The 26,532-nt window shown below is 50.6% G+C and overlaps 1 protein-coding gene across 1 annotated transcript in view; it reads right to left on the bottom strand.

Annotated features, from left to right (window-relative positions):
• Window positions 1-948: 948 nt before the first annotated feature.
• Window positions 949-26,532, bottom strand: part of Myo1d (myosin ID) — a 290,963-nt gene continuing 265,379 nt past the window's right edge. Inside the window, exon 22 of the mRNA XM_050128640.1 lies at window positions 949-3,130. Coding sequence (XP_049984597.1) covers window positions 2,974-3,130 — 157 coding nt within the window. The 3' untranslated portion in view covers window positions 949-2,973. The remainder of the gene's footprint in view (window positions 3,131-26,532) is intronic.

Raw genomic sequence — 26,532 nt, 5'->3', positions numbered from 1 at the left:
CTGGGCGCTTGTTAGGGGCACCTTTAGTGCATGGCTGTGTATGTACAGGTTTGTGCAGGCAGAGGGGACAGTTAGGGAGAGGGAGGGAGCAGATTTCCGCGATTTAGAAAGCAGCACTGGGGCAAGCCAGCATTGGCTTAGGTGCTGGGCAGGTTCTTCCTGGGGGCTTCCTTTGTGGGGTCACATGGCAGGCAGCCCAAGCCACAGAAGGCCAGCCACGTTTAGGCATGGCCCGGTCAGTGTTGGCCACCTCAGTCCTGCTTAGGCATCTGGACTTAGACTGTATGTTGAGTCTTGGTGCCAAGGCTGCTGCTCCCATCTTCCCCTAGGCCCACCTTGCTCAGTGTCCACTGTCCAAAAGTCAGCAGGGGTGGACAGGAGTCCTGGTGACCCAACAGTTTAGCTTCAGAGGAATCTGGTCCTGGGTCTCCCAGTTGTGCCCCTGCCTCAGCTTCTGTGTCCTGTCTGCCTTTCAGCCTCAGGAAGAGGGAAGCCAGGGCCTGTTCTCTGCCGTCCCTGCACCCACTACTGGGAGCCCATAGCCCTGGCAGTCTGCCAGTGACTGCAAGACCCTGCAGGGCTGAGCTCCTGGGCGCTAGGGTGTCCTGGGGCCTCCACCTGACCCGAGGCTCCTGTTCCCATGAGCTGCTGCAGGAATTCGTGCCATCTTTTGTGTGGACATGCGTTTATTTCAGAAACACGTTCCCTTAGGATTGTAGTCCGCAGCTTCAGAATGGTGGAAGAGTGTGCCTGGAATGAATTCCAAGGTTGCCTCTTGCCTCTTCTCTCACACAGCTTGCTTCTCCCTAAATTTTCTGTTCAAAAGCCTTGGGCAAATTATCCCCCATTTTACATAGTTTGTGCTTGATTCTACCTTCTGAGATGGCAGTTGACTATATAATCTAAAATTTCACTATTTTTAAATGATAAGCAGAATGCCTTTAAAAATAAGATTTAATGCTTTATTGCTCTTTATGGTAAATCAAAATATGCTTTAGAAATAAAGTTAATTTAATGGAAAATAGGAATATACGCACCAAACCATAGACTGCATTTCATATAATTGAGAGACCCCACTCCGTGCATACAATCACTGTGTCCTGTCCCTTCTTACTGTTATCATTCACACCCGAAATTCCAGGTCCTTCAGTGGCCGCACACTGATCATAAGAAAGTGCTTGTGGGCAGGGCAGTTCCTTGGTGGGAGGTTCTGGCCTGGGTCAGGGGTCCCAGGCTATGTCGAGGGGAGAGAAGAGCCCCCACGCCCAGCCTCCGATCTGTGACTTGTTTGGCATGACCTGCTTTGGTGTGCATGAACACACGAGCATGTCTAGTGTAGAGCAACACGCCGGGGGCGGTGGGAAGGGAAGGTGAAGTTCCAGTCAGATGGTCCGTCAGTGTCCGCTGGCAATTGGCAAAACCGGGCTGGTGGCACCTCCGCTCTGCACAGGCAGCTGACCAGGCCTGGAGGATGAGAAAGGCTCCCAAGGGCAGACGGCAGCAGGGCTCTCTGTTACAAACGGCCTGCAGTGGAAAAGGCCCCGCACCTCTGCAAAAGGGGTTATGAGACCAGGTGGCTAACCACCTTGGTCAGTCAGCCAGGTGACTCCCTCAGGCCCTGGGCAAGGCACAGGAGGTGGCACACAGGCACTTGGTGGGTTAGGGTGGCAAGGTGAGGATTAGGGGGCAGAACCTGGGGGAAAGTGAAGAAAATGTGCTCCTGGCTTTAAGTCCTGCTGCGCCTGCTGTTGTCTGCTCCCAGCCTTCCGTGGCAGGCGCTCACAGCAGCCTGCAATGCCTACAGGCGGCCTTATCCTCAGCAGCTGAGGGGGGGGGGGGCAGGGGTCTCAGGAAGGATCTGAAACAGGCAAGCTTTTCGCTTGGCAGACACTGGCAAACTGTCAGCTCTTTCCCATCAGCGGGCACAGGGGCCAGGCTCCAGCAGGCAGGTATGTGGCATGGGTGGGCACCCTGGCCTGGCCAGCAGTGCCAGGACTCCATGCTCTTTGCTGCAGCTTTGACCCAGCTCTCACAGCTGTGTGCAGTGGCTCCCCACGAGTCCCAGTTCTCCAGGGAGGAGGAGGCTCAGCTGGAGGAGTCGGGGGAAGGGCTCTCCTTGCTCCCTACTAGATACTGACAGTGCGGTTACAGCAGGGGACATCTGGTTACAAACCTGGCAGTCTGCAAAGAGAAGAGTTATGATAACAGGTCCTTGAGTAGCAGCAGGGTGTCTCTACGGGAGAAGTGGTCAGAAAGTCCAGGCCCTGGGACCTTGGTGGCAAAAGATCTTCCAGGGTCAGCTCTGGAAGGAGGAACCTCTGACTGAACATGGCTGAGGGATGGGCTTCACAGGCAAACCTGTTTACCTGCTGCCTTTGGCTGGCTGCTAGCGGTAAGGCTTGTGCTAAGGGGCTCTGAGCTAGGTCCAAGGGCTGCTATCACGGGGGGAAGGAAGGCATCAGGTGTGGGGGTCACAGCAGGGCTAGTCCCCTGCACATGGACACTGGATCCAAACCTCTAAGAGAACGTCTCTGGCTGGAGAAACTGTCCTGTGCTCTGGGCCACCCATCCCTCTCTGCTGGGTCAGCAGTGGTCACTGGCCCTTTGCCAATTACAGGTACTATCCAGTTGCTTGTGGGGTGAGAAGTGGTCTAGCTGTCAGCCCAGGAGGCTGCAAAGGGTCTTTGGTTTCCTGAGCAGGGACTATGCAGAGTTGAGAGATGAGAGGCAGGGGCAGGGGCAGAAAGTCAGGACACTTCATGAGCAGGGCCTTGGAGAAGGCAGAGGAGCCCTGTCCAGGGCGGCCCTTGCACGCTGATTTCTAGTGGGATTAGAGGGTGTACAGCAATTAGCGGGCTCCTGGGATGCTGAGCCAGGTGGAACGTGTGTAGGGATGGAGAGGCTAAGGGCCCGGCCAGCCTTGTGCCAGGCTCAAGCTCTTGCTCCCCGGGCCAGGCCTCCGACGTGCAGCAGTCAGTTCCCTGGCACACTGAGGATGAAGCCAGAGCGGTTCTTGGTGAAGTCAGGCTGCGGCTGATTAAGCCGTGTCTCCACAGAGACGGTGCATTTCTTCCCATGCAGGCTGCACTGCACTGGGTTGGTGACGTTCACTTGAAGGTGGCGCTTCTCACTGTAAGAAGGGAAAAGATAGGCCAGGCAGGCAGTGAGTGGGCAGAGAATCATGTGGTTTCCTTGGCAACCCCCAGGGCCCTGCCATTTGCCAGGATCCTGTGGGGTGGCAGTTTCAGGGTTCAACCTGCTTTCTTCCCAGGGGCCCACAGAGGCGGGAAGGAGACAGAGGCACTGAGGTGTGTGCTGTGGCCGGCAGGTGCTGGCAAGGCAGAAGGGCTGCTCATCCAGGGAACCCTGTGTGCTGCCCAACCAGGGAGGCAGATGTGGCTGCGCCATTGCCAGGGCTGGGCTGAGTCACTTGGGTGTTCAAGAAAAAGGGTGTCATCTCTGATAGTCATCTCTGATTGCCAACAGGGAGACTAGAATTGCCCCAGCCCCTCAAGGAATGTCTGCCTTGAATCTAGCTGGCTGTCATGGAGTCTGCCCGTCAAAAGTGGGTCTGAGGCTGAGCCTTGATGTACAGTAGATCTGGGATCCCAGTTACCTGGATGGCTGAGTCAGGAGAACAGTAGGTTTAAGGCCAACCTGGACTATAGAGTGAGTTTACAGCTAGCCTGAGCAACTTTCTGACACCCTGTGTGGAGATAAGAACTTGGAAAGTCCTGGACATAGAGACAACTCTGTGGTAGAGCATTTGCCTAGCGTGTGTGAGGACCTGGGTTCAGTCCCCAGTGCCACTCAAACCAACCAAATCAAAGCAGGTCTGAGTTGATGACCCTCCTGTGAAGGCTGTTCCTACTTCGGAGCAAGTGGAACCAGGTTTTGCCACAGAGCGCAGACTGCCCTGCAGATAGTCCCCACTGCCTGGCTGCTCCAGAACGGTAGGTGACCTCACTTCCTACCCACCAGGGTGGCCTGCTGTGCTCCCCCCGCTGTGGAAGTGGAAGCCCTCGCCTCTAACAATGCACACTGTGCTGAATGTACTCGAGCTGCGGCTTAGGTTAAAAGCTGAGAGCCTTGTAAGGAGGCTGGCACCTAACGTGTGTGCACCCATGCCAGCCATCCCACGCTGCACCCCACTTCTGCTGCATCACTCTGCTTCCAGCTGGGAGGGGGAGGAAGGCTCGCTGCTTAGGGGTTTCCAGTTAGGATGGGCAGCAACTCTGCCCACTCACCCTTCCTTCTTTCCTTCCTTTCCTTTCCTTTCCTTTCCTTTCCTTTCCTTTCCTTTCCTTTCCTTTCCTTTCCTTTTTTTCTTTTTTATTAAGACAGGGTTTCTCTGTGTAACAGTCCTGGAACTAGCTCTCATAGACCAGATTGGCCTTGAACTCACAGAGATCCACCTGTGTCTCTACCTCCTGCTGGGATTAAAGGTGTGCATCGACACTGCCCGGCCAGCTAGGCTTTCTCTGCCTCCCTAGGGATTCCTTTGCTGTGGCTGCCGAGGCTCCATGTCAAGGGTGAACAGGCTGGGTCTTCTGAACATCCTGGTCTCCTGGGGTTAAGGGAGCTCCCAGCACCGAGTGATGAGCACTGAGTGGCCATGCCCACCGTGCAGAAGGAAGCCAGGGTTAGGTCAGCCTCTGCACAAGCTTTCCCACTGTTTCCCAAGCACTGGCTGGTCCAATAGTCCCAGTTGCTCGGATGCCGGTCAGGCTGCATGCCATGCTACTGCTCACAGGGATCAATGTGCTGAGCATAGGTGCTTCTGCAGCACTGGCCCCAGGGCATGGTGTCCAGGGACACTTAGTGGCACCTACCACAGAAAGCCCAGGGTTGGTGTGATGAGGTCTGTTACCTACTTGCCTTATGAGCCATGATGCAGAGGCAGTGAATGGGACCGGGAGACATGGGCACTAAGTATCCAATACTTAATGTCCTGTCAGCCCCAGCTAGAACCTGGTCTTAGATATTTTTAACCAGAGTTGGACATAAAAATAGCAGAGCCCATCATAGGCGGTGACTCAGGTTCTTTTCCACTCCCTTGGGAACCAGGGGGCTCTGCAGGTTAGCTCCAGGGCCCTTGGCTGCAGTAGGTGTGCATGGGTCCCCTGTGGCCTCCCACTGGCCCCCAGCAGGCCAGAGTGCCAGATCTGAGGCTGCCTCCGAACACGATGGTCCCTACCATCTTGTCAGCCACCATACTTTGCTGCTGAACTCTGGTCTTGTGGGTTCTTTAGGGGCCACCATCCTGCCCTCCTCTTCCTAGTGGGGCCAGGAGAGCAGTATGACTCTGGGTTCTCTCAGATTCTCTGGGAGTGGGCTCTGGGGGACCAATTCTATGTCAGCTCGAGAACCTGACATGTGGAGAATCACCAGCATGCTGGCCATGCTCCTGAGGTGCAGTGGGCCCTCCTGATAGGAGCTTTTTTTCTCAGCCTAGTCCCTCGGCCAGAGTGTTACCAGCAGGGTAGTCATGGTCTCCGTCCTTCTTCTTCTTTGGGTGTTTGGGGACAGCTCTAGTTTTGGTGTGGGTGTGGGTGGTAGAAGCATCAAAAGGTGGGGTGAGCTTTGGTGTCACTGGGTTCAGAGGCCACAGGCTCTTTCCCCATTTAGTCCTAGTCAGCCAGTCAGTCCACAGGCAGTGGAGAGTAAACACTAGCCAGGACAGGAAGCAGACAGAGGGGAGGAGGGGGACATCCTCTTTCTCAGGGAACTTTGAGCTGAGCAGATCCATACCTGGGAGGCTCCAGCATGCACCATTGAGGTTGGCTTCCCTCCCTTCCAGAGGGCACTGCTGCTGGAGAAGGGACCTCTGTGAGGAGGAAGGCAGGAGCCGGGAACTGGATTCTTCTGCATGGTGATACAGATCTGGGCCCCCATCTCTCTGGCAGGCTACCATCCTGTGCCAGCCTATGGTGGCTCCCCACCTCCCAAGGAGGAGCTCTCCCCTGACCTGACCCCTGAAAGTGGGGTCATTCTTTCCCTCCCACAGCCAGAGTTGACCCTAAGCCTGCCCCAGGGAGTTTGCTGGAATGGCCGTGTCCTGGTCCTCTGGTGATATGGGAGGTAGTCAGAGAACAATCCAAGTACAGACATGTTTCTATGCCCGCCACCCCTATTCCTAACCACAGATTCTGCTTCAAACATCAAACTCCCAATTTCTAGCCCCACCCTCTATGGGGCAAGAATCAATTAGGACGTATCAGGAAAGAATGCATGCCATGCCTCCACATCCCTTCCTCGTCTCCTCTTCCCCTTTTCTTTTGAGATGAGAGCTCACTATATATAGGTCAGTCTGGCCTTGAACTCATGGTCATTCCTCCTGCTTCAGCCTCCCGGAGCTGGGGTTACAGGCATGAGCCACTGCACCCAACTCTCCACCCTAGATTTCTGGGTAGTGTGCTCTAAGCACCTAAGATTGCTTCTGATCATCTGCGATTTTTAAGTACAAGGCTGGGCTAGAGGCCTGGCTTCCAGTTCTACTGGCTCCTGGGCTTGCCCAAGTCCCTGTGAGTCTCTTACAGCCATCAGGTGCACGTGAGATTCTCTTCACCTATGCGCTGGTGGTGACAGGTGACGGCTATTTCATCATCCTCACCATCACCCCACATCTGCTCTCCAGCTTTCACTCAGTCTTTACCTCAAGGTGCTGAGCCCCAGCAATACAGAAAGTAAGTGTGAGCTTAGAGCCCTGGGAGGCTGCTCGTCCTCCTGGGATCTGCAGGCTGTGACCAAAGCACAGAGCTGTCTGTGGGAACGGGCGCTATCCAGGAGAGCTGCGCTCCTTCAGTCGAGGCTGAGGACCCCCAGCAGCGCTGGCTCAGGAGAGCCACCGTGACAGACTGCGCTGATGCTCTCTGCACATGTTCTTGGAGCTCATAAACCACACGGCTGCTCTGTTTGAACAGCCCCTGTCTGGCGCTGTGTATCCTGGGCCTTCTCAGCTTGTGTTTCAGCCTGACAGGTGTGGGGGCCCTTATACCACATGCATGGCTTGACATTCCAGTATGGATACAGGGTCCTGGAGGGGGAGGGGTCTCAGAGGGTCTGGAACCCTGTGCCTGAAGGTCCAGGAGGGCTCTCGGTACTAATGGGCAATCCCAGCTAGGCTGCTGGCTCTGGGCTTGCCGGATCAGCACGCCAAACCAGGCCTCGGTGCACTTCAGACAGCCCACTGCCAGCACTTTATTCCGTTATTTCAGCCTCACAATGGGCAGTGTGCTCAACTGGCCATGGTCCTCTTAGACCCGAAACACCCACTCAAGAAGCTCATCTCGCAGGCAAGATGACCAGACGGCCTGTGGAATGGGGGAGTCCCAGGAGGCAGGCAGCCCTCAGAAAAACAAGCCCTCGGGGTGATCACTGTGAAATGGGATGACCCCAGGCTCCTGTTCTTCTCCTTGGCACATCCCTGTCTGACCCGGGGCCCCGCCATCTTTGTGAGGCTGCTGCCCGGTTCAAAGGAAGAGGGGTTGAGTTCACAATAGAATGAGGGGTAAAGAGGAGCAGCTTGGGAGGGTTCTGCTGCCACCCACACATCGCGTGCACAAAGGAAAACCCGGCTGCAGCTTCCCAATTCCTCAGCACACTAAACAGCCATCACATGGTCTAGCAGTCCCTGGCGTGTGCCAGAGAGAAAACTAAACACCAATCACATGGTCAAGCAGCTCCCTCCCAGGTGTGGAGAACGGGTGTTCAGACAACAACTCCGGATACCAGTTTCACAGCAGAAGTATTTACAAAAGGCAGCCAGCCCATCAGTGGTTGAACAGATCACCAAAGTGCGCTAAATCCATTCACTATGCTAGTATGTCCAGTGGAATATTATTCAGCAATGAAAGGAGAAAAAGTATCAATACAGCAATGAGCTCTGAAAGAAGCCAGCTACAACAGGCCACACACTGTAAGACCCCATTATGGGAAATACCCCACTAGACACACCGCCAGAGACAGGGTAGCTTAGTTGTAGCAAGGGGCATCAGGGAGGGGCAGGGGTGGCAGGGATGCTAAGGAGATTTCCTTTTGGGGTAGTAGAATAGTCTAGAAGTAGACAGAGGTAACAGCTGTCTAACACTGCATCCATAGTAGCCCATGTTTAATGAGGGAGTTTTTCTGCCAAAAGGGTTTAGAGGACAAAAAGCAGAAAACATGTTTTTTGTGGGGAAGGGGTTTCAAGACAGGGTTTCTCTGTGTAGCTTTGGAACCTGTCCTAGAACTTGCTCTGTAGACCAGGCTGGCCTTGAACTCAGAGATCCGCCTGCCTCTGCCTCCTGAGTGCTGGGATTAAAGGCCATGACTGACCAGTTTTAGAGGAAGTCCTTATTTTAAGTTAACCGAATGACTGAAGTACAGTTAGACTGAACATAGTGGCTCTTACCTTTAATCACAGCATTCAGGAGGCTGAGGCAGGGGGACTGTTGTGAGTTTGAGGCCAGTCTGGATTACAGAGTGAGACAACCAAACCAGCAAGAGGTTTTGTATGGCTGTGGAGCTGGTGAGGTCTCAGCAGGCATAGGAGACTGGGTGCTCTCGTGGGAGTAGTGCCTTGGCTCTGGCCTGAGCCCCAGCACACACTGGGGTCTTTCCTCATCTTCACAGAGAATGGAGAGGGAGACAGGGTATCTCCTCTGATGGTGTGCCCGAGCCGAAGACAGCTGCTGAGGGAGCCTGCCTGTGGGGGAAGGGCCTTCCCTCCCCAGCTTCTGTTACAGGATTTAGTGGCTCAGCAAACTGTGGTATTTGGGGACTTTCATCTCATGTCATCTGTTCTCAGCCGTCATCGCAGGCAAATGGCCCTTGTCGAGTGACTTTCTTTCCTTTTTCACTTTAGACTCTGTCTTCTCATTAGAGCAGCTGTGGGTAAGAAGGGACAAGCCGACATGGCTCCAGGGCTGGCTGCGCACCCACAGGCCATGCACAAAGGGGACAACCACATGTGTCCAGGAACTGAATCAGCTCAGGAGAATCTCCCTCCTTATCCAGGCCCCTGGTCAGCTGGGAAATGCAGTCTCCAGACCGAAGCCAACCCAAGAAAGTGGCCCAGGAGGTTGCAGGCAGTCCGGCAGGGTGCCTGGCTTGGACTTTGGGAGGGACAGGAGTGTCCTGTGAAGCAGGGGCTGTACTCTGCTGTCTGGTCCCAGGCTGTGGACCAGAGAGATGTGGTCACAATGAGATGAAAAGTCTCCCGTGCTGGGCAGCCAACCTCAGAGTCCTACCTCACTGATACCACTGGGACTTGCAGTACACACTCTGGCTCCCACTGAGGACTGTGCTTCGCCTCAGGGGCACGGTCCCCTGCTGGTGCTGAGCCTCAGAGGGCAGCTCTTTCACAATCCTGCTGGGGAAACGCTACTTCTGCTCTGGTCAGGGTTGCACCACAGCTGCTCTAGGAGCCAAGAGGCCGGGACGGCGGTGCTGCACTTCCTGTCTCTGAAGCCCTTTCTACATCTGTAGCTGGTAAGGGACGAGGCGAAACCACACAGCAGTCGTGACACCCGAGAGCTTCACCCACGCCCAGGGGCTGCTTCTGCCCTAGCCTGAGCTGCTTTGGTGTCCAGACCCAGGCAGGGAACCCACTCCACCCTCATCGTGTCCTCTTTAAAGTGCTTCTAAGTTCCCTCTCTTCCCTGCCTATAAGCGCTTCTGAACCTTTTAATGCTGAGACCCTTTAATACAGTTCTTCATGTTGTGACCCCAGCCATAAGAGTATTTTTGTTGCTGCTTCATAACTGTAATTTTGCTACTTTTTTGAGTCATAATGTAAATAATCAGGTAGCTAGAGGTTTACCAAAGAGCTCATGGCCCACAGGTGGAGAATCACTGGTCCATCAACGGATCTAGAGAGCCAATCGCACCTGACAGGAGGGGGTGAATTAACTTCTGAGCTGGGGTGTGGGCCACACAGAAGGAGCAACTGGTAATGGTGGCTGAGGTGAATCTCCCCAAGGAGGTGGCATCTGGGCTGAGTTTCAGGGACAACAGGGCTCTTGCAGGGGCCTCCCTGGCTTCATCCTCTTGGTCTCAGTTATTTCTGCACATTCACTAGATTTTATGTTAACACTGTGTGGTTTTCATGACAGATAATGACCTGATCATTGTCCACATTCAAGCATGAGGTTCCAGCACACTCTTGGTCTCTTCTGAGAGACCCCTCAACACTCCACAGGCAACCGAGTCTTCCCACGAGCCACACTGAGCCCGCCCTCTTGACCTCATCCCTGTCAAACCTGTCAAGAGCCCAGCCTAGACACCCTCCTCACAGAGGCCAGTAGCTGGGAGTCAGCTCGGCTCCCTTCGCCTCTACTGCCCACGCAGCGCAGAGCCAGTTCTCCAGACACCGTCTCAGCCTCTCCTGGTGACCACTGTCGCCCAACTGGTTCTGTCTTTTGGGCCCCACGCCCTGCTTGCTTCACACACATTCCACATTTCCTCCTGCCATGAGCTGAGTCTGGAACAGGCAGCCGGGGGCCGCCACTCCCTGCTGCCATTCACTCTCCATGGGCCTCATTCCTGCCAGCTCTCCAGCCAGGTCACAGGCCTGGACTGTAGAGCTCTCTTGTGCTCAGCCCCGGAAAGGACAGGCCTGGCAAGCCGAGCTCCTGCATGCAGCTCAGCGCTGTAGGGCTCTACAGAGCGCATGGGAGCCACCGCGGATGGTAAAGGAACAAAAAGGCTCCAGGTGGCAGGGGAAGGCAACAAGAGTGGACTGCTGGACTGGGGCCCCAAAGTGCTGGCTTGAGCAGAATCATGGCCAGCACCACAACCGAGAAGCAAGGAGCCCCCTGTAGGCTGACCAGTCTGTGCAATGAACACAGAAGCAGCTTGCCTTCCAGAGTGGCAGAGAAGCACCAGGTGGGGAACAGAGTCCAGAAAAGAAAGGGCTCCAGCCCTCTGTGTCTCTGAAGAGTAAACCCACTATAGACCACCAGAGGCAAGAAGACAAGAAGGCTGCTCACAGAGGACTAGTGGCCTCATCACCTAGGCAGAGACCATGAAACATTGCCATGCTCAGCCGTCGTGATCACTGCAGGACACAGCAGGCAATACGAGTCTAGAGGGCCCAGGGCAGCAGGGCTGGTGTTCAGGAAAACTCAGACCATACAGTTCACGGGGCGTGCGGCTCTTTTCAGGACTATAGTAAACGTACTTAACTGATGGCTAAAGACTGTGTTGAACCAGGTGGTGTTGGCACACGCTTTTAATCCCAGCACTCAGGAGGCAGAGGCAGGTGGATCTCTTGTGAGTTTGAGGCCAGCTTGGTCTACCCATAACAGGCTCTAAAGCTACAGAGAAACCCTGTCTTGAAAAACAAAAACAAAAAAACCCCAAACAAACAAAGACTGCATTGAAAGACTGAGAAGTAAAACTCACAAGGCCCTGGGTTTGATCCCCAGCACAGAAACAAGACAATGTTGAGCTAAAATCTTGGATGTTAGCAACATGGGAGACAGTGAGGTATCACAGTGAACATTCCAGCTCCTCTTATTTGGGAGGATGTGGAGGAAGAGGGTGGTCTTTGGGCTTCTTTCACAAGAACACAGGTAAGGAAAAGATGAAATGAAGCAAGAACAGAGGCTGTAATGGTAACTCTCCAAGAAGAAGGAAGATGCGAACTTGGCCTATCCAGGGGAAGGTACAGGAAACAGAAGAGCCTGAGAAACATGAGAAGAACAAAGTCTCACCAGCAGGACCACTCACATGAGCTGCACAAGAACAACACCGTGTCAGCGGCATGGGGAAAGCCTGCAAGGCCTCGACGCAACACAAAGAACTACAGGCAGCTGGGCATGGGAAAAGCACACCACCTGGTTGTCCAGGGCCTAAGGGTCAGCCCTGTAAATGCATGTAACATTATACAGACCCAACAGGTTAAATTTAGAAGTATATATGTATATACAAATATATATATGCATATAATAACAATGAAAAAAGAGGCCTTGAATTTGAAGGAACGTGGGGAGGGGCATATTGGAGGTTTGGAGGGAGGAAGAAGGAAGAAATGGTGTAATTATAATCTCAAAAAACCATATTGTAGTGATTTAAAAAAAAAAAGGCCCCCAAAGGGCATGAAACCATTAGGAGATGTGGCCTTGTTGGAGTGGGTGTGGCCTTGTTGGAGGAAGTGTGTCACTGTGGAGGTGGGCTTTGACATCCCATTTATGTTCAAGCCACACCCAGTATCACAGTTCACTTCCGGTTGCCTTTGGATCAAGATGTAAGGGCTCTCAGTTCCAGTACCATGTCTGTCTGCATGCTACCATGCTTCCCGCCATGACGATGATAAACTGAACCTCTGGAACTGCAAGCTGCCACCTCAATTAAATGTTTTCCTTTACAAGAGTTGTCATGGGCACGGTGTCTCGTCACAGCACCCTAACAAGATACACATGTATAATATGTATATATTAGCTTAAAACTGGGCCAACCCAACAAGGTGGTTGCTACCACGCTTGACAACCTGAGTTCAGTTCCCAGAATCCACATGGTAAAAGGAGAGAACTCTTTTTTTTTTTTTTTGGTTTTTCGAGACAGGGTTTCTCTGTGGCTTTGGAGCCTGTCCTGGAACTAGCTCTTGTAGACCAGGCTGGTCTCAAGAGAGAACTCTTTAACACGCATATACATGTGTAAAACATACAAATAAATGGAAAATTAAAAAAGAAAGCACAACCACATAGAATATCCATAGATAAGCTTGAATATATAAATGCACTAAGCTGTACAAAATGGATACATTGTTTAAAACAGATAAACTGTTTAAAGCTATTTCCCAGGCTGACCTAAAATATGCAACTGTAAGCTACTTAAAGAGACATATAAGTCACAATGATCGGACTGGAGAGGGAGCTCAGTAGGTAAGAGCACTGGCTGCTTTTCTATGGGACCCAGGTTTGGTTCCCAGATCCAGAGGATCCAGTGCTTTCTTCTGGTCTTTGTAGGCACCAGGCACATGCATACAATACAGGCAAAACACTCATACACACAGTAAAAGAAATCTACAATTTGAAAGTGTGATAAAGTCATAGTAATGATGCTATGGACTGTACCAAATTAACACGGTCATCTTGACTCTACACGTGTTCAGAGATAAGCGCTTATTCTACCGTTCCACTGCACCCCCAGCCAAAAGTGGGGTCTTGGTCTGAGAGACACACAGCTTGCTCTCTGCCTCCCTTCGTGGCAGCCCTCACCAGCCCCTAACTCTGGGCTGGACACTGAGGAGCTGTGAGAACATGCTTCTGTTGTTTGGTACTCAGTCCATCAGACGAAGAGCAGCAGAGGATACAGGCGCGTCAGAAACGTCAGTTCTTGACAGTCTCATGACAGCAGGCGGGTTCCACCTTCAGATGGAGATTTAGAACCTGCCTGGAGTCACAGAGCAGAGGTAGCACTCAAACCTAGTTATGCAGCTGGAGTCTTTTTTTTTTAAGATTTATTTATTAATTATGTATATAGTATTTTCAGTATTCTGTCTACATGTATGTCTGCAAGCCAGAAGAGGGCACCAGATCTTATTACAGATGGTTGTGATCCACCATGTGGTTGCTGGGAATTGAACTCAGGACCTTTTGCTCTTAACCACTGAGCCATCTCTCCAGCCCCTGCAGCTAAAGTCTTAACCTCGGAATATGACGTCATCATTGTCTGTGCCCCTGAGCAGTGGACACTGGGTACTGTCTACACCCTATTAAGAGCACCTGCTATAGGGTCTGACACAGACTAGGAGCACACCATTGTCTGTGGATGATTTGTTTTTTTACAATGATATGATTAAGAAAGCAGTTGGATTGCCAGGTGGTGGTGGCTCATGCCTTTAATTCCAGCACTCGGAAGGCAGAGACAGGAGGATCTCTGTGAGTTCGAGGCCAGCCTGGTCTACAGAATTCTAGGACAGCCAGGGTTGTTACACAAAGAAATCCTGCTTTGAAAAACCACAAAAAAAAAAAAAGAAGGAAGGAAGGAGGGAAGGAAGGAAGGAAGGAAGGAAGGAAGGAAGGAAGGAAGGAAGAAAAAGCAAGCAAGCAGTTGGAGTTAACTGAACTATGAGACACTACCCAGCACCTAAGCAACTTTCAAATGGGGTGGTTGATTGGGCAGATGGTGGTGAGGGAGCCATCAGATGCAGGTGTGGGCCCAGAGGTGGCTAGGGGAGGTACATGTGCACTTCTGGCACATTGCTCTGTGCAAGGGAATGTTTGTATGTAGTGTGATGAAGAGGCACAAGGAATCTCATTATTCACGGGATGCCTTTTGAGACCTGGAGGGCCCTTCTGAACAGTCTTATCTACTTGCCTTGTAGACCTTAATGCCCAGGAAATGCCTCATTTCTAAATGATATTCTAAGGGCTATAAAAATATTTGAGAGGACGGAGAATATGTGAATGGGTACATTATATTGTTTTCCCAGCAGCAGGGGTTGAGTAAGGGTCTTACAGATGCCGGAATAACAGATACCCTGCCGCTGGTCACTTTACACAGCAGGACTGACGGGGTTCGGAACATGACATTGATGATCTACTGTGCTTACGTCCTGAGGGTTGACGGAGATGCATGGACCCTGCCTCTCTGCATATTTCTTAGTGTATCCAAGGGTTTTATTTCCAGTGATCACCAGGCTGCCTTCTGGCTACGGGTGCTTGGCAGCAGCCTTGGACTAACTGTTAGGGGTCATGGGCTGGGGCTGGGATTGGAAATCATCCATTTATTGAGGACTTATCCTATAGCAGGTTCTGCACTAAACGCTGTTCATGCATCATCTCATTTAATCCCTTCCCAAGCTGCCACGGGGAGGACTGCCATCCCCTTCCCTTCATAGGGGAGGAAGCAGAAGCTTATGTCAAGTAACTTCTCAAAGCTGGGAAATGGCACACCCAGAGTGCCTCTCCAGAGATACCTTCAGCTTCCATACTGTTCCTCCGTAGTTAGGTGCTGTCTTAGCCTTGGGATCATGGCCTCTGCAGCATGGAACTCACCAGCCCTAGGTGTCACAGGACTGCACCACTAGCCCTCTTTGGGCTTGGACACTGACCTGTAGGCAGGACTGCACCACTAGCCTTCTCTGGGGTTAGACAGTGACCCACTGCCACACCCCCAGACCTGCTCTCCGTGGGATTAGATACTGACTCACAGCCACGCCTTCACCACTGGCTCTCTGGAGGTAGACGCTGCCAACTTGCAGCCATGACCCTGTAGTGGCCCGCTTACCTCTCTTGTCTTAATCTTGTTGGGTGTTGCTCCTCCCATGCCTCAGCTTCAACCAGGCCAGAAGACAGACGCTTCCAGACCCGGGTGATGCCGTCAGAGGGGTACTCTCCCGGTGTCTGGAGAGCTTGTGTGCAGTTTCTGATTCCCGGGGGTATCTTTCCTCCCTTTTCAGTGCTCAGACTGAACCCAGGCCCTTGCAGGCTAGGTAAACCCTCTCCACTGAGCTTCACATCCAGTCCCTCAGGACACATTTTGTGGGGAAGATCATTGTTTTGTGGCTATTCCCAGGTGCTATTTTTGTCAACTAAAAGGTAAAAGGTTCCTGTTCTGTGTGCACCCCAGCAGGCCTCCACTGGCAAGGTGGGTAAAGAGAGACGTGCTGGAGGTTGCAGTCACCCTGCGAGGGCAGGGGCGATGGTTTATCCCTGCCCCGATCAGATCTGCAGCTATGAGAATGCCCCATTTTAACTCCATAGTGCATTGCTCTCTCAGGGCTCATTCCTCTGTCTCTTCCAAACTGTCCAACTTAACGCTGTACATCAGGGATAATGTAGCCTTCCAAAGCCAAACTACAAAGATTTAGTTGTGGCCACAGCACTCTCAAATACAAACGACAACAAAACCCAGGAGCAACAAGCCATCAGCAAACAAAACCTTTACTGCACTAGAGTCCAGGGACAGCAGCCTGGCAGAGCACATCGCAGTGAGCAGTAGCGAGGCTTCACTGGCGCGGGGCTGCAGCCCGTCCTCTCCCCAGAAGCCCCGGGCTCATGGTCATTCTCTCCTTTAACTCCACATCTCTTTACGCTTTCTGCTGCATCGTCCTGAGGAATTTATTCTGTGTCTGTTCGAGATTTTTTTCTCCTTTGCTGTACTGAGGCTTTTTATTTATTGATTTTTACATCTTGGCTGCTTCCTGCTTACAGTTCTCTTTCTCGACACTTCTGCACACAGCACCTCTATGGTTAGCACCATCTGTGCACACTGGTGTCTATTTTCTGTTCACATTGTTAATGAAGGTGCTAAATAAGACTGGAAGGAACCTGACCAGCACTCATGATTTCCTCTGGGCACACAACTCAGTAGCACATCTGAGCTTATTCACACTCACGCTCTTCAAAACCATGAGTTATGTTCACCAGTGACCAGAGTCGCAGGACTTCACAGGAAGCCGGGTGAGTCCCAGTCCCTGCCATGTAAGAGTATTTAAAACAGTCCACACATAAATACACCAGGGACAGCGATATTGAAAAGACTTGCCTAAAGAACAAATGGATAAGACCTCACTGGGCACAGATTAAAGGATCTCACTTTTGAACAATTTTGGGAACTAGGAACAAAACAAGTTTGCTAGGAACTCAGGAGTCTCTGGCTGTCTCTTCTGTTTAGCTTCTCTATTGTGAGACAATTTCTCACTATGCAGCCCAGGCTGACTTCAACCTCTTAATCCCCTGGATTCAGACACCCTGGCGCTGGCTGAACATGGCCTTGACAACCTGCTCTACACAGTGAGAGGAGAGCGCTGGGTTACAAGACAGCAGTGAAACAGCCTTTGTTCTCCAGAAGCTCACCATTCGGGAAGGGAGGCAGCTGGGCAAGAGATAACTGTCATGGAGGGTGCGAGCTGCTGGAGCCATGGGAGGTCTAGGAATTGTGCTATTGTGGGCAAATGCGCTTTCCCGGGAACTTAGGCTCCAGCACTGGCGAAGGGGAAAGCGTCACCTGTCCTGTAGCCGACCTCTGTGGACGCAGATCAGGATGCAGCTATGGAACTGGGTGCCAGACACACTGAGCCTGGTGTGCCAGGACTAGTGGTGACTCACCTGCTAGTCACTCATACCATCCCTCAAGTTCCAGCTCCCTCTCTCCCCTAGAGCTTGGCTGGACCACCTCTGCCCCATAAGAGGAAGAGGGAGATTTAGATGGTGAGTCTAGGATTCATACAGGTTTGGGAGAATGTGGTAGGATGAGCCCACTCAGGTTGGCAGGCAGCTGAGAGGGGAGAAGTCCATGCTGAATCTGTGGGCAGTGAGAACCCTTAAGGATTTGAGGAGAGAAGGCCAGAGTGTCTATCTCCTTCCGTGTGCTCACCACTGTCTCAATTCTTGGCTGGCTGATGTCTGTCACTGTCTCCATCCCCTTCCAAAGAAAGTTTTATGGGAGAAGGGGACCTTATGCCCAAAGGATGCCTGGCATACAGTTAGTACTCAATAAAATTGCCAGTCCAGGGAACTGATAGAGATGAGACAGACATTGTACAAAATAGGTAAATGGGGCATTTTGAGGGAGGAAGATGAATTGAGAAACTTAAGTTGGGAAGAAAGATCATTAAAAGGGCAAGACAGTCAGTAGAAAAATGCCCAAAAGGGAGAAGCTGGCAGCTGATGGAATGTAAAGTTGATCATGGCTCCAGAGCTTCAGCTTGGGTGGTGGTGAAGGAGCCAGAGAGAAAGCAGATAGCCCTGGGAGAGTGACAGCTCTGGAAAATCCAGAGTTTCACTATGCATCATGCAGACCCAGGAGTACACAGAAACCCACACCTTTCTCTGTCTCAGGAAGAGGTGTGATTCAGGAAGGACTGCCTCCCAGGACCTGTGTTACAAGTAATTCATCAGAAAAACTGTAAGATTATAGTGGTCTGTGTTGTGTATGAAAGGGAGGGCTGGGTGTGGTGGTGCAAACTTAGAATTCTAACACTCTGGAGGTGGAGGCAGGAGAATCAGGAATTTTAGGTCATTCTTAGCTACCCAGTAAGTTCAAGGTCAGCTAGGGCTACTTAACACCCAGTCCCAAGGAAAGAACAAACAGACAATGAGATGGGTGGCCTTTAATTCCCGCACTAGGTAAGCAGAGGCAGGCAGATCTCTGAGTTTGAGGCCAGCCTGATCTATATATAGTGAGTTTTAGGATAGCCAGGGCTACCCAGAGAAATGCTGTCAGAAACAAACAAACAAAAAACCCACAAAAAACCCAACAACACCCAAAACAAAACTGCAGGCAGTGCCTGTGTTTTCAGTCACCTGGTGTCAGTCATTCTGTCCTTCTCGAACTCTTTCAAATTTCTAAATTAGTTTAGGTTTTATTTTTGTTGTTAAGTGTGTATATGTATGTGAGTGTATGTGAGAGATGTGCGTGTGCACATGTATACGAGTGTGTGTTTGTGTGTGCATGCGCATGCCTGTGGAGGCCACAGACTGGTGCTACAAGCAGTCGTAAACTGCCTGATGAGGGTGCTGGGAATTGAACTCAGGCCCTCTGCAAGATCATGCTCTTAGTCATTGAGTTTTTCAATGTTTTTTACTTGCATTTTTTTTCTTGTTGTTATTTTTAAGACAGAGTCTCACTATGTAGCCCTGGCTGGAACTTGTTATATAGACCATGCTGGCCTTGGATTCCTGAGTGCTGGGATCACAGGTGTGCCCACCACCATGTGCTAAGCCTTTGCAATGATCTTTATTTTGAAGTATCTGAGCTTTAGAAACACTTCTGGAAGTAACAGGAGCATTATGAAGGTGAGGAGGAGGAAGGGAGGGCGGTTTCATGCTTGCTTTGCAAGTTATCCAAAACTGTGGTGGATTTGGAAGAATTTAGAGGCTGTCCAGTGGCAGCCAGCTGGTTCCGATTTGTTGAACGATAGTCCGAGTCACCATTTGAGGGCCGCCAGAGTGCCAGACTGTTTACAGCCTGAAAAAGCCTGAGACCTTCTGTTAAAATGTACCAGAGTCAGCTGAATGGAGGTGGTGCATACCTTTAATTCCAGCACTCGGGAGGTAGAGACAGGTAGAGCTCTGTGAGTTTGAGGCCAACCTGGTCTACAGAGCTAGTTCTAGGACAGGCTCCAGGCTACAGAGAAACCCTGTCTTGAAAAAACATCCCCCCCCCCCCCCCCCCCCAAAAAAAAGAAAGAAAAAAAAGAAAGAAAAAAAAGAAAGGGTCATCCTGCTTTTATATCTTATTTCTGGGAATGTATCTTAATCAAAAGAGAACATAGTAAGAGGCTAGCAGAATCCAAGCCTGGACTTAGCTAGTTCAGGACTTCCCTTCCAGCTGCTCGGCTCTGGGCACTCTGTGAAGGCTACAGACACACCTGTCTTACAAAGGTCATGGCAAGAGTTAAAGGGGAAACTATGTGCTGGGGTAGCTAGTGCAGTATATAGTGTGGACAAGCGTTCCATTTCTGGCTGCTAGTGGGGCAGACTTTTAGGAGGGATGTAGCCAGGAAGGGAGCGCTGGTCAAACGTTCTGAGGCTGGAGTTGGTGATGTAGCTCAGTGGTTGCCACATACACAAGGCCATGGGTTCCACCCTCAGTAGAAAGGCTGAGAGGGCCCTTGGACTCCAATCGCAGGCCTCTCCCTGACCACCCCTGGCTCCTGAGAAACAGCTCAGCACCGTGCTGCTTTGGTGAGAAAGCTTGTGGGTTCCAGAAGGTGCTTTTAACCTGTTCTTGGGTATTTCAAAATTCCATACACGCTGACAAAGAGCGGCGCTTTCTTCTCAGCATTGATAGTCTGGTACTTTTTATAAAATTTCCACTCCACTGTCACTAAACGTTGCTGCCCACCTAGGCAAGTGTAACCCATGGGTAACCTCATTAGGAGAAAGTAACTGGGGATTTTTGTACAAAGGGGAAATTCAAAGAGGTTAAAACCGAGTAAGCCATAAAGCAACCCCAGGACACTAAGAGGAAAAAGAACGACTGCCCACTCTCTACCACCTACTTGAGAACGGAAGGATTTGCACTCTGCCATGTCAGCTAAACATGTACCTGGTCTCCCTGTGGTCAGGGAGCCTCTACCTCAGGAGCGCTATTCATGGAAAATCCCCCTCTCCTCCAGCACATGCTTTCACGCTGTTACGAACAGAGGCTAGGCAAATATGTTCTGCATGCTGCCTACCGGCTCTGCCTTTTCTATTCTGCCTTTGCTATTTTAAGTGAGTACATAATGCATCAATCTTCATGTTCTTACTTAACGACTGCGCTACAGAATGAGGACACGGTGATGGCGGCAGGCAAGCAGAACGGTATTCCCGCAGAGGACACATTCCATGCGGCCTCACTTCCTGTTTCCTGGGACAGGGCATTTATTTTTGGCACAATAATGAGAGGGGGGCCAGTGGCCGAGGTCCAGTCCTTCTTATTCAGGAATCCCACATCACAGAAGCCACTGGCCATGCTGCCACAGGGTGGACACATCACAGGCCCTCAGGAACTCAAGCCCATCTGACTACTCTCCCTTGTATGTGTGTGCCCTTTCTTTTTCTATTTTTTTTTTTTTTTTTAGGTTTCCAGAAATGGCTGTTTAGATACAGACTGGAGCCTGCTGGCCGGAATGTGGGTTTTCTCAAGCCACATGTGTGCTTTTCCTGTGTGCCATGAAGAATTCTCATTTTCTCAGTGATCACTAATTTGATTTAAGGACCCAGGAGAAGCTTTCCCTTGCCTGCCCCTACTATCCTAAGAGATTTCAACAGGAAGTGTCCTCACAGGTCTTCTTGCCAAATTTGGTGTGACCTCCAGTGCAGAGAAGCTTCTGTAGAAGGCCAATTGCAGCTTACACCTAGGTGGGCAGTTCAGATGGACTTCCCTACTGTGTGTGTTTATGGCTTTAGTGACTTCTAAAGCAGATCTTATTTATTGCCTGCAGGGTCACCCAGGGGGTGGGGGATGGGGGAAAGAGATGAACAATCTGCCACGGAATTTGTCACATCCCTAGCTTGGAAGTGGGTTAGTCAGTCACCTTTCTCAAGACTGACTGACTGGCTGGCATAAGTGGGTGGGTCCATTTCCACCAATCCCTCTATTCCTACTCATTTATCTCATATATCAATTAAAAATGCCACAACACATGAGACTAAGTAGGTGTGCAAGTGATTCTATTGAAAAGTGAGTAACTTAATAAAGACACCATACCAGTGCCTTCTAAAGAACTAACTCATAGCCTCAAGTGACTCAGCCATCTAGAAGGAGACTTGGAATTACTGGCCCAACTTCATTAGCATGAAAACAATCAAACCACAGGCACTCTTCCTCTGGGGCTAGATGTTAGACACCCAGAGTAATATTTAGGTCACTGCTGCCTGGGCAAGTCTGGAAAATGGTGCATGTCCTGATTAGGCAGTTCCATGTCTGTGTTAAATGGCTGTCACAGGAGGGGACCCAGAGGTTTTGGAGGGAGAGAGGCTCTGTGAGCAGTCCTGAGATGGTGTGAAGTGCTGCAGATTATCGTAGCTCACTGTATCCCGCCTACATCACTAGCAGCAACCTTGCAACTAAAACCGAAGCTCTGGGACTGCAGAGTACATTCCCATTCCTGGGAGACTGCACAGCAACACTCTACCTCGATGACACCTTAGATGCTGGAAAGCAGCTGAGAACCAGTAGCCCTGAGAGTGGTTGGCCCCTTCCCTCATTGTGGTGAGTGGAACCTGCAGGGTTCCCCCTGTGATCACTTCCCTGGGAATGAGGGAAGAGGAGCTAGTCTGGTTTTGCCTCTGATAAATGCCCAGTTACCATCCTGAGAAACAGCTTAGCAGAAGATAAGGCTCCTATACCCATCGTCTACTGGGGACACAGTACAAGACCTTCAAAGGTCTGAAATCATGGAGAGGCATTTTCCTACACACACACACACACACACACACACACACACACACACACACTTGTAATCAAATTTGCTTTATAAATTAGTCACAGTAGAGATTAACAGTAACAAAATACAAAATACAGTTACAAAAAAACCCCAGAATGTTGAAATAAAAGCTGTTTATAATTTATGCAGTGGTGGGAAGATGGTTTGGAAGGTAAGAATTTTGCTGCAGAACATAAGGTCCTAGGTTCAAATCTCCAGATCCCACATAAAAATCTGTATGGTCGTGTGTTCTTGTAACCTCAGAGCTGGTATTGGGGATAGGGACAGAATTGCTGGGGTGTGTTGTCAGTCAGATGGTTCCAGGTTCAGTAAGAGGCTGTTCAGGGGATACAGCAGCCAGTGACAAAGAGGATGCCCATATCCAACACATGTATACATGTACCTTGCTCCCACACACACAAAGACAAAGAAACACATTGCTGAAGAATCTTAATGTCAAAACCAAGAAGCCCTTGGCAGGAGGGATGGCTCAGAGGTTAGATGCTGCCGAGCCAAGATCTAAGTGTGATTCAGGGACCCACAGTGGAAGAGGAGAACCGACTCCCACAAGCTGTCCCCTGTCCCCTACCTATGCTCTGTGGAACATACCCCTATCAAATACATAGATAAATACAATTTAACAATGTCAAACAACAGCAAACATGTAGAAGGCTTATTTCTGAACTTTTATATTTAATTAAAAAATTTGAGGCAGATCTCATGTTATCCAGGCTGGCCTCCAATGTCTACTCCTTCCGTTCCATCTCCCAAGGGCTAGGATTTCAGATGTGTGCCACACACTCTGTATTATGTGGTTCTGGGAACCTAGGACTTTGCGCATGCTAAAGCATGAAGTCTACCAACTGAGACTTCAACTCATCAACAGTTTAGACTGCAGCTAACCTTGTGTAACAGATGGTAACCGTGGCTACTCTATAGTTAGCTTAATTAATCAAACTTTATTCTGGCAAATTTCAGAGGTAAACTAGAAGTACACACGTCATACAGAGTCCCGTTAGAGTGTTTCCTGAAGGAGAGCCTCCGAGCTCGGGGGCCTGTGGGGATGAGTGGCTCTATCACCTCTGAGTCCTGGGCCTACCTACCATTTTGCTATCACCCTATTTTTTGTTACTTTTCATCTCTTCATTCAAGTCACCAAGTATTGCTAAAAGTTAGATATAGGGTTTGGGAAAAGACCCACCCTGCTTCCTGAGCTTGTAGTCTAGTTTAGAAATAACCATGAACCAAAAACAGCACTGTTTTTTGTATGGAATTATGAGAAGAGCTATGCGGGAAACAGAACGTGATGGGATCTTGGAATGAGGGATCTAATCTAGTCCTGTACACTCTTTCTTGAAGAAATTTTTTGTTTGTTTGTTTTTTTGAGACAGGGTTTCTCAGTAACTTTGGAGCCTGTCCCGGAATTCGCTCTGTAGACCAGGCTGGCCTCAAACTCACAAAGATCTGCCTTCCTCTGCCTTCTGAGAGCTGGGATTAAAGGTGTATACCACCACTGCCTGGTCAAGAAATGATATTAAAAACATTTTACTTGCCAGGCGGTGGTGACACAAGCCTTTAACCCCAGCACACGGGAAGCAGAGGTAGGTAGATTTCTGTAAGTTTGAGGCCAGCCTGGTCTACAAGACAGGCTCCAGGACAGGCTCCAAAGCTACAGAGAAATGCTGTCTCGAAAACCAAACCAAACAAAACCGAAACATTTTACTTTAAGGAGGCGAAGAAGAAGAAGAAGCAGCTGGGGTGGTGGTACACCTATAATCCCAGCATTTGGGAGTAGGGACAAGAGGGTCAGGAGGTCAAGGTCATCATCATTCCTACAGAGCTAGTTCTAGCCTGGAATAGAAGAGGACTATCTAACCCCACCCCCGGCAAAAGAACCCAAGCAAGAATATTATATACACAAGTATAATGTTCACTAGCAGCAGTGTGTATGTGTGTGGTGTGATGACTCTGAAGCTAAAACTCCAGCCTTCAGTATTTATGTTTATTTCTAATGTGGGTAGATACACAAGTAAACTTGTCTGGAAAAGCTGAAACCAAAACAAAAAACTAAAAACCAAAATAACAACCTAGGGCCAGCAAGACTGTTCAGACAGTAGAGGTGCTTGCCACCAAAATGACCTGAGTGCTGGCCCTAGGACCCATATAGACTGTCTTCTTCTTCTACACTTACACTGAAGGATGCATTTGCACATGCATAAAAACACAGATAAACACATGTAAAAAAAACCCAGTAACTAGAATAATTTGTGAGGGAAAACACTAAAAACACCACTACCCAAATGCCGAGGGCTGGGAATGCAGGTTAGCCAATACCGTGCTTGCTTACACATACAGAGTCCTAGTTCTCATCCCCAGCACTGCATCAACCTGGGATGGTGGGCACACCTGTAATCCCAGCAGTTAGGGAGAGGCAGGAAGGCTAGAAATTCAAGTAGTGAACTGGAGGCCAGCCTGAGTGAGTGAGACTGTATCATAAACCACAACAACAAAATACTTATTTGTGTATTGGATATAGTTAGTATCCTGCAAATTTTAAAACTTTAACTAAGTCATAGCGTATTTTGTGGAGCTATAACCCCTCCCTTTTTGAGATGCTAACCTGGAATTCCCATGCTCAAGCGACTCTCCTGCCTCAGCCTCCTGAGTACCAGAGCAGCTGAATAAAAGCAATGCATTGGGCTGGGTGGCTGTGGCGCACACCTTTAATCCCAGCGCTTGGGAGGCAGAGGCAGGTGGATCTCTGTGAGTTTGAGGCCAGCCTGGTATACAAGAGCTAGCTCCAGGACAGGCTCTAAAACTACACAGACACCCTGTCTTGAAAAAAAAAAAAAAACACTAAAAAAAAAAAAAGAACAACAACAACAAAACAAAAACCAAAAGCAATGCACTGGAACTGGAGTGTTACCCAGGACAAAGTGAAGAAGGGTTGGAGGCTGGGGTCATTCCTGTGGTCCACCTTCCAAGCCGATGCAAAGCTAACCACCTAGCACATTTTCTCTATACAATTCCCCCCTTTCAACCAAGAGTTCACACTCCAGAGGCTATGGAAGTGCTTTACAACGTACAATTCTACTTTATAGAGTTCTCAGAGACAGGATGAGTGACTTTGCGCCTGCAAGCCAGGGGTAGGAGGGGGCTGCTGCCAGGGCCCCTGGATCTGCAGAAGACCACCTATTCACAGTTATCACCTTCAGCTACCTCTCACCAGATCAAAAGGACATGGAGGGCTGAAGGCAACCTCTCTGGAGCTTTTATGAGCAGTTGTGACCACTCTAGCTCCACTTCCAACTGTTTGAGCATGGGAACAGCCCAGGGAAGAGGCAGGCAGGCAGCAGCCCAGGGAGGGGATAGGTAGGCAGCATGCCCATCCCTTTAGGCCAGCAGAGCCATGGCCAAATGAGCCAGACATGGTGCCCAGAGATGGATGTCTGGTAAGAGGAGAGTGTTCCTGCCAGGCTCTTACCCTTACTTCTCGAAAAGGCTGGTCTCAATGAGGCATTAAGTCCCCGAGCTTGGGCTGGCAGCCGGGCTTTCTCCCTCCCTTACTCCCACAGGCTTTGTGCTTGGCCGGGCCCTGGTGCTGCAGGTGCAGGGCAGCAGAGCTTAGTAATGTGGGGGCCACAAAGGGAAGGGGGCAGGGAGAGGATGGCAAGGGGAGCCTGAGCTAGACAAAGGGAATCTGCGCCTCCGAGGAGGGTGGGCTGCAGGGAGGTGGCGTGGCCAAGGCTGCCGCTTTTAGCTCTGCCACTCTGTGGTTGCTATGGTAACACAGGCCCGGTGCTTCCATCTGACATTAAAATGCTGCTGCCGGCCGCGGGAGCGGGTGCTGAAGCTGTGGGTGGGAAATGCGCTCAAACACACACCCGCACGCCCACCGAGAAGGCCGGTGTGGCTTACTTCAGACTCTCTGCATCATTTATAGTGCCCCCCCCCCCAGCCTGCCCCGGTTCCGATGGTTGCTTTGTCTTTCTTGAGGTGATGATTTGGGGTGTGGATCATCTGCTTGCATACTGATGAGCTCACTGGGTTGCCCAAAGGGAAGGGGTTTATGGGTTTGTTAAGATGAGGGCATACGATTCGTGGATGAGGAAAGTATAAAGCAACAGGAAAATGAGCTTTAGGATAAAAACAAACACACAAAGAGACAAGTGTTGGGCAGAAAGAGTTAAAGGGCAAGGCAGCAAAAGAGCTGCCCCCACCCCAGACATCTGCAAGCAGATGAGGACACCCTGAAGGCCCCAGGAGCCGTCCTGCAGCAGGGACTCCTCCTCCAGAAGAAGAAAATCAATGTGTATCCCTTTTTGTCTTCCTTCCGGACTCAGAGCCCAGCCTCATGGTGTTATCTCTCAAACTGTTCCAGCACCAACAGGAAAAGCTTGCCAAGCTATTCAGATGACACAGCTGAGCTCGCTCCTTCCTCTAACTGCTCAGCCCGTGGTGGACCCTGCCACACACAGATGTGGGTGACTGGCCCTGCAACTCACAGGTGGAGACCACAGAAGACTGGGGTTCCCAGGGCAGGCTTCCCACTGCCATGAGGCCCGGAAACGCCCTGGTGACACCAGTTCCTTGCTATGAAGTCACAGTGTTAGGGGATACAATCGGGGAGTTTTTGAAAGCTCAGCACACTGTGGGGTAATGCATCTGCCTTTTCCCCACAGGTG

Source organism: Alexandromys fortis, unplaced genomic scaffold (genome assembly GCF_014885135.2).
Source record: "Alexandromys fortis isolate MF-2015 unplaced genomic scaffold, M_Fortis_MF-2015_v1.1 scaffold_80, whole genome shotgun sequence".
NCBI classification, from domain to species: Eukaryota; Metazoa; Chordata; class Mammalia; order Rodentia; family Cricetidae; genus Alexandromys; species Alexandromys fortis.
The sequence above is the reverse complement of the archived record's forward strand: the minus strand, read 5'-3'. Positions and strand labels throughout refer to the sequence as shown.